This window comes from Thunnus thynnus, chromosome 10, assembly GCF_963924715.1.
Source record: "Thunnus thynnus chromosome 10, fThuThy2.1, whole genome shotgun sequence".
NCBI lineage: Eukaryota > Metazoa > Chordata > Actinopteri > Scombriformes > Scombridae > Thunnus > Thunnus thynnus.
Window position 1 is genome coordinate 13,953,406 of NC_089526.1, and position 7,892 is coordinate 13,961,297.

General features: G+C 40.9%; 1 protein-coding gene across 5 annotated transcripts in view; it reads left to right on the forward strand.

The window, feature by feature from the left end:
* Positions 1-6,822, forward strand: part of chd4b (chromodomain helicase DNA binding protein 4b) — a 20,995-nt gene extending 14,173 nt beyond the window's left edge. For 4 of the 5 annotated variants that reach the window (XM_067601155.1, XM_067601157.1, XM_067601156.1 and 1 more), the window contains exons 30-40: positions 170-303; positions 584-728; positions 848-1,004; positions 1,666-1,751; positions 1,873-2,107; positions 2,196-2,246; positions 2,456-2,626; positions 2,749-2,857; positions 3,507-3,639; positions 3,747-3,942; positions 5,543-6,822. In XM_067601155.1, the coding sequence (XP_067457256.1) occupies positions 170-303; positions 584-728; positions 848-1,004; positions 1,666-1,751; positions 1,873-2,107; positions 2,196-2,246; positions 2,456-2,626; positions 2,749-2,857; positions 3,507-3,639; positions 3,747-3,942; positions 5,543-5,745 (1,620 nt within the window). In that variant the 3' untranslated portion in view covers positions 5,746-6,822. The remainder of the gene's footprint in view (positions 1-169; positions 304-583; positions 729-847; positions 1,005-1,665; positions 1,752-1,872; positions 2,108-2,195; positions 2,247-2,455; positions 2,627-2,748; positions 2,858-3,506; positions 3,640-3,746; positions 3,943-5,542) is intronic. The other variant, XM_067601159.1, reaches the window with a different exon arrangement.
* The last annotated feature ends 1,070 nt before the right edge of the window (positions 6,823-7,892 follow it).

A 7,892-nucleotide genomic window follows, 5' to 3' on the forward strand; every position in this document is an offset into this window, starting at 1 on the left:
GTCTGCAGAGCTCATAGCGTGTGAGAAATGTCATTTGAATGAAAAAAAATACTTCAAAACAATGAAAATTGACTTGAAAATGATTGCTTGCTATCAAAGTTTTTGGTCGCATTTGCATCTCTTTAAGCAAAATAATTTTAAAATCTTGACTTCTTAAATTATCTGTCAGGTTTTGGGCTTTAACGCACGGCAGAGGAAGGCTTTCCTGAATGCAGTGATGCGTTATGGGATGCCTCCTCAGGATGCTTTCACCAACCAGTGGCTGGTCAGGGACCTCCGAGGGAAATCTGAGAAAGAGTTCAAGTGAGTCTCCATGTGATGTTTCTGTGCTCATCATGATATTATTAAACCATACAAACCATCCAAGTACAGCTCAAGGTGCTTTGGCTGTTTGGCCTAGAAGCCTCTGAGCTGTTATATATATTGTTTTATAAACGGTTCATGTTTCTGTGGTAATATGATAAAAAATAGCTTTGCTTTTAATCAATTAATTTCTATTGTCTTGTTTATTTTCTTTTTTGCTGCTTTTTCAAATGTGTTTGCGGTGAAATCCATTCACCCTCTTTTTAACACATGCTCTCAGGGCTTATGTGTCTCTGTTCATGCGACACCTTTGTGAGCCGGGGGCTGATGGAGCCGAGACCTTCGCAGATGGCGTCCCGCGTGAGGGCCTGTCGAGGCAACACGTGCTTACTCGCATTGGTGTGATGTCCCTTATAAGGAAAAAGGTATGTATTTATAGCTATAAAAGAAACAGAACAAATATGCTCACTGGAGTTAATAGTTGATTTAAAAAAAAAATTAAATATTTAATCATTAATCGAGTCATCGACATATTGATTGACAGGTGCAGGAGTTTGAGCATGTGAACGGTCAGTGGTCGATGCCCTGGATGGCAGAACTGGAGGAGAACAAAAGGGCAGCAGCTTTGGCTGCAGGTGAAGATCCCAAGACTCCTTCTACTGGGACTCCTGCAGACACGCAGCCCAACACTCCTGTCCCAGGTACACACAGACAAACACACACACACACACACACATACACACGCACACACACACACACTTAGTTCTGAATCATTAAAACAAGATATCAAATTCTCTACGATTTCTTATCAACTGCAGAACTCATTGAGTGCATAAATAAATACACAAATTTAGCCCAAAGCAACAATATTAAACACATGCTGCTCTTTCCACTTGTCATGTAATTTCATCATAGCTTCATAACGCGTCAGACACTGCAACAATGCAATGATAACCATCACAGACGCGTGTACTGTATGTTGTAACACTGTACTTATGTCAAATGACATGCATTTCCATTTCCTCCTTTAACGTCAGCATCACATGCTTAACTTCAACTTTAAGCCCAGATCTGAATTGTAACACTGTGATAACCCCAGTTAAGCATTTTTCATTTGTGTTGTACTGAAAGACATTCTGTTAACATTCTTAAGGGTCTGTATTCAGGCCCAAATACAAGTTCACCCTCACTATCAGTGTATTTTCTGACGCCCTCTTGTGGATATAACCAGAAAATCACAAAACAGCTAATTACTGGCCTCTAGACACTCATTTTTTTGACTTGTTCAGCCATTAGAACATAGACAGAATATAAATGCAGTCTTTGCATATCTGTCTTTACAAGTGTTTTCTGTTTTTAAAGAGGATTTATCTAAATCAGATGACAAGGAAGACACAAAGAAGGAGGGAGAGGAGGGCAAAGGAGCCAAGAAGGCAGATGATCCAGAGGTAAAGTCTGCATTCTCCATCCATATCAACTATTTTTGTTTAATAAGTTTTAAGTAGTAACATTATCTTTGAGTCCTCAATTTTTTTTTTTCTAATTTGAAACTGACCTCTTTTACCCTAGATTATTGAAATCCCAGATGAGTCTGAGAAATCCCCTGCGCTTGAAAAGAAAGAAGTAGACCCTGCTGCTGGGAAGGAGGAGACAGAGAAGGAGACTGGAGGTGCAGATGAAGGCAAGGAGAAGGTGGCTGAAGACGTGAGCAAGGAGAAAGAAGAGAAGGACAAGTCTTCAGAGATGGCGGAAAAGGACGCTCCTGCTGAGGTCAAGGGTGAAGATTCAGAAGACAAGTCTAAAGGTGAGGCAGGTGTTCAGACCGATAACCACCGTGTTTCGTTTCCCTGTTTCCCTTTTCTGTCGTTCTCACTGTGATTCTCTTGTTGCAGCTGAAGAGGGCAAAGATGAAAAGATGGACACCAGTTCGCCAACAGAAAAAGGTGCTTACATAAAGTCCACGCCAACACACACACACACACACACACACACAAAGTAAATTTCGTTGTACACCTACACTCAAGACTCAGATGAAGACATCTTCAATAAATTTATAAGGGAAAGCTAAATGTAAATGTACATAATGAGAGGATGTCTTGAGCTTTGAACTTTGTTGCTGACGTGCTTTTCTCTCTCTGTTGTTTTCTCACAGATCAAAAAGAGGAGAAGGACGGTGTGAAAACTGAAGAATCCGGCAAACTGCAGAATGGAGAGAACACCAAAGAAGGAGCAACAGCTGCGCCAGTGGTTAACGTCAGTGAAGAGAAGAAGAAAGCCACCAAGCAGAGGTTCATGTTCAACATTGCAGACGGAGGATTCACAGGTGGACACAAATACACACACACACACACACACACACACACACAAGCACTGTTTCTTCTTTTTCTCTCTTCTCTTTTTTTCTCTTTCATTTCTGTCTTTTGACCTTTCTGCCCTCCTTCCCAGAGCTTCACTCTCTGTGGCAGAATGAAGAGAGGGCAGCCACCGTCACCAAGAAGACCTTTGAGATCTGGCACCGTCGTCATGACTACTGGCTGCTGGCTGGCATCATACAGTATCCTTTCAAACGGGCACTTCCTTAGACACGCAGGTCTTGTTAAATTCTCATGGAAAATTGTTGTTTTACCGACCAAATCACCGTATCATCAATGCTGTGTAACGTTCTCAGCCTCCTGTTTGTCCTTGTATGTGTTTTGTAAGGCGAAGAAATGGATCAAAAAGTTAGTTTGGGGTTTATTGATCCACTCAAGGGATGATAGACCAGAAGTTCAATGTAAAATATTAAGTTTATGGATATATATAGTATGTAGGGCTGCAACTAATGATTAGTTCCAGTATCTTTTCTTGATTAATCGATTCATTGTTTTATCTATAAATATCAGAAAATATCCGTTATAGTTCCCAACAACCTCTTCAAGTGTCTTGTTTTGTCCCAATAACAAAACCAAAAGCCAAATATATTCAGTTAACCACCATGTATGACAAAGAAAAGCTCACTAAAGAATCACTAAAACGGTTATTCATTCATCAAAATAGTTGCTGATTGATTTTTTGTTGATTGACTAATCGATTAACTGACGAATTGTTGCAGCTCTAGTTGTGTACAGCGGAACATGTCTGAGTCCCTGATGCATCAGCTCAGCATGTTAACCACAACCACAGCTCACTAAAATGTTGTTACACTTGACCACGACGTCTCTCAGACACGGCTACGCACGGTGGCAGGATGTGCAGAACGATGTGAGGTTTGCCATCCTCAATGAGCCCTTCAAAGGGGAGATGAGCAGAGGAAACTTCCTGGAGATCAAGAATAAGTTCTTGGCTCGCAGGTTTAAGGTGATCTGAACATTTACAGCTATTTGTGCTGTATGTGTTTCTGTCTATCTGTGTCTCTCTCATGTCTCACTGGGGGGGTTTGTTGTCTTTCTTTATTTCCTGTGTAGTTGTTAGAGCAGGCGTTGGTAATCGAGGAGCAGTTGCGCAGGGCGGCCTACCTGAACATGACAGAGGACCCGGCCCACCCCTCCATGGCCCTCAACACTCGCTTCAGTGAGGTGGAGTGTCTTGCCGAGTCCCACCAGCACCTCAGCAAGGAGTCTATGTCTGGAAACAAGCCTGCCAATGCAGTGCTGCATAAAGGTAAAATATATGAAAGATCATAAATGTACCTTGAGGTATAGAAAGGGTTCCCACAAATTTGGAAAATATTTGAAAGATTTAAAAAGAGAGATTATTTATTGGAGTATACTGGACAAGTGTTTCTTCTTGGCAAGCAACTACAAAGTCAGGTGCTTTTAGTCACTTTGCTAATGTGCTGAGTAACTGTGGCTGATATCAGATGACTTATCATCCGTCTCAGTCGTGACAACACTTTATTTCTGAGAAGTATTTGATTGAGTTGCCTCGTAACTGATCAACAAACTCATAAATTGTGTTTAGCAGGCTGCAGATTTTCTATAAGGAGAGCAGTTCATTGTTAGCGAGGACATTGCTATAAACAATCAATACATTCGCTGTCACTAACTGAGCATATACAAAAGGAAAAACATTGTAGGTGTTTTGCTGCCACTGCAAAAGTCCTGACTGCTGTGGTATTGCATTAAGTTGAATCACTAAAATGTTTCCATCCTGGGTTCAGATCAAGCAGGAGTGTCTGAGTAGTTAAATAATTTTCTATACTATGACATAAATGTATTTAATTATTCAGTACTGGGTCACAATAATATTCCTTTAGCTTGAATTATGACAAGTCTGATGTGACTAAAACATCAGTTTCCTTCCTTTAGGGCACTTCTGAATAAGAAGCGCCTGTGTTCGTGTATGACAGAGAGAGCATAGTATTCCTTGCTGTGATACTATCAGGAATATGGAAATGGTAACTATTATGTAAGCACAAATATTAAAATTTCTTAGTTCTAAATATAGCTGCTAACATAACCAGCAACTACACCAGGTGCAACACTGCAGTTAAAAATAGAGAAGCCTCCATGTTTGAGCAAGTTTTTCATTAACTCTTCAGGAAATAAGCACTCCGACTAGCTAGTAGTCCAGCTGTGAGGTATTAGAGATGAGGTCAGTCGATGCCGATCAGTGACAGGCTGCTTCCTTGTTGTTGTCACAATATTCTCGTGGGAGGAAACCGGTAGTTAGAAACAACCAGCAACAACTTTTCCTCCATTGTTCTACTAATAGAAGAAAGTTGTCTGTCCTCTTCTGAATGGGAACCAGGATACAGTAAGATGATTCCTTAAACATTATGTGAACAAGGAACCTGGTTTCCAGAATTGGGGAAGGGAATTAAAGAAACCTGATTTCCACAATTAGATGTCTCTTGGAGAATATGTGGCCATGTATTCAGTACATACAAGTGGGTTTCTAATCGCCTTTTTACAACTATGCATGTACATGACAAAGACTTCAGACTGACAAAGTAACAGCGGAGCAGCTGGATAAATGAGATAATAACACGCAGTGATGCATCCTTGTATTTAAAATAGTTCCACCCAAAGTCTGGCTAGAGTCCGTTTCCACAACTGAACATTTGACTATTTGTAAAATTCAGAAAGATTTGCGCTGTTTTCAAAATTTTCAAAATAGTTTGAAAAAGTTTCATCGCCAAAAAGCATCTATTTAATATCCAAACTGCAAAATATCAATTTTCGATTTCTCAAATTTCACCAAACACTAAAACGAACCTTCATTTATATAATCATAGCTCACATCGGTGTTATATTTTCAGTTCTCAAACAGCTCGAGGAACTTCTGAGCGATATGAAGGCTGATGTCACACGTCTCCCGGCAACTATCGCCAGGATACCCCCTGTCGCCGTGCGACTGCAAATGTCTGAGAGGAATATCCTCAGCCGATTGGCCAGCCGGGGGCCCGAGGTCACCGCCCAGAACCAGTCACAGACCTCACAGCAGATGCAGGTGCCACGCTGACCGATCACCTCACACATTTCACACTCACTGACTTGAGGCCGATCGCCCTCATCTCACCGTCGTGTAGCAAACGTCCTCCCCCTCAACCACCATGTACAGCACAGTCAGGTTAGTCCTCCTCGCTCTACACCCACAACCCATCTCCGGACTCAGAAGAGCATCAGCTGTGCTGCTGGACCTTCACTGAACAGACTGGAACTGTAGATGTAGGATGGGAGTGAACAGAAGAATCACTTCTCTTTCTTTGTGGCAGACTAGAAACAGGTCTTTCTCCTCCACTGGGAATCTGATTTAACTCCTCTAACCTGAGCACTGTCGTCGTGACCGAACTGCGGGCAGCTCCCCTGACCTGTCCTGTTCTGTCTCTGCAGCAGGGTCAAACGTGTCTATGTAACTATATGTATCATGAAACTGACGAGGCTAGATGGAAGAAAAAGCAGCATGTTTGGAGTATACCGGTGCTTTGTAGTAATTTTTGGATTATTAAAGAATTCAAGGGATTTTATTGTGCTCATTTTCACGTTTAGGAAATGTGAAATTTTCAACTTTTACTTTAAAAGTCTAATGTCCTCACCTGTATGTGTGTAGAGTGTGTATGTGTGTCTGTTTCCAGTATGTGTGTATGTATAAAACAGGGCATATTTGATGTGCATCTCTACTGCAGAATGCCCCTGACACTGAGAGACTGTTGCTGTCACTTTTCTATCAGTCAGTCAAATCTGTTACCTCTTCCCACGTCCCTCCATCCCAAACACCCACCGGTCTCGTTAGGAGACCGGGCCCGGGATTATCTCTCTGTACTCACACCCCAACCAGCACCTCGACATTCCTAACTGCACCGCAGATTTGCTCCCTGGAAACTCTCCCATGTTTGTCCGAAATACGGACATGCAGTAGCTCCACAGCTTTTAGGTTCATGGGATGGTTTTGAGAATGATGGCAATCTTAAGTTAATTTAATTTCTTACTGTCTATTGTTATGTTGTTTTCCATATTGAATATAATTATTATGGTTACCACCTTGTTGTTTTTATCATTGTTGTTTGTTTTTATGGACTAAAATAAAAGGTCAACAGTTTCTTGTCATTTTTTTCTCAGTAACTATCAGATGTATTGCCATGACGTTTTTTAACAGACATTCATGATCCCCTGAGGATGAATCCTAACAACTTTTGCTATCAACTGACTTTACATCTAGTGCCATTATCAGGTCAAAAATTAGATTGTCCATATTTTAGTTTATGACCAAATACTTGCAAAACTAGTGACATTCCCATCGGCTCTACTTCATGTTAAGTGCTAATTTGCAAACGTTAGCATGCTAACACGCTACACTAAGATGGTGAGCATTGTAAACATTATATCTGCTAAACATTAGCATGTTAGCATCGCCATTTTGGGGATGGGAACCCATGCGGCTTAAGGATTAAAGGATAGGTTCACAATTTTTCAATTCTGCCCTAAAACAACAGTCAGGTGGCCCATATGAACACTGAAAGAGGTTTTCCTTGCTTTAATCATGACTTCATACTAACTATTAAAAGATCCCCTTCAAAAGCACTTTAAATGTAAGTGACGGGGGCAGAATTCACAGTATGTCCACACAGTCATTTTGTGCAAGAAAAAGTATTTAAAAGTTTATCTGAAGCTTGTATGAGTCTTCTGCAGCCTGAATTAGTCATATCAAGTGGATATCTGCCACATTGACATTTAAGCATCAGATATCCTCTTTGTGTTTCCCTGTTGAGCTGCAGTGGAAGTATAGTAACACAAAGAGGGACTTAAGCACTAAAAAAAGACTAACATTGAAAGATATCTACTTGATTTGACTAATTTGGACGGCTGAAGGTTCATACAAGCTTCAGATAAACTTAAATACATCTTTGCACAGAAGGAGGCTTGTGGATTTTGTCCCCCATCACTTACATTGTAAGTGCATTATGAAGGGATCTTCTAATAGTCAATATGAACAGGAGGAATGATTACTACAAGAAAAACCTGTTTCAATGTTAATTTGAGCACCTGACTGATGTTTTAAGACACTGAAAAAATTGTAAACCTGTCCTTTAAGACGCTGTCTATGAACTGCAGCGTCCCTGATTCGAGTCCTATTTGGGGACCTTAGATACACCTCTCTCACTCTCATCT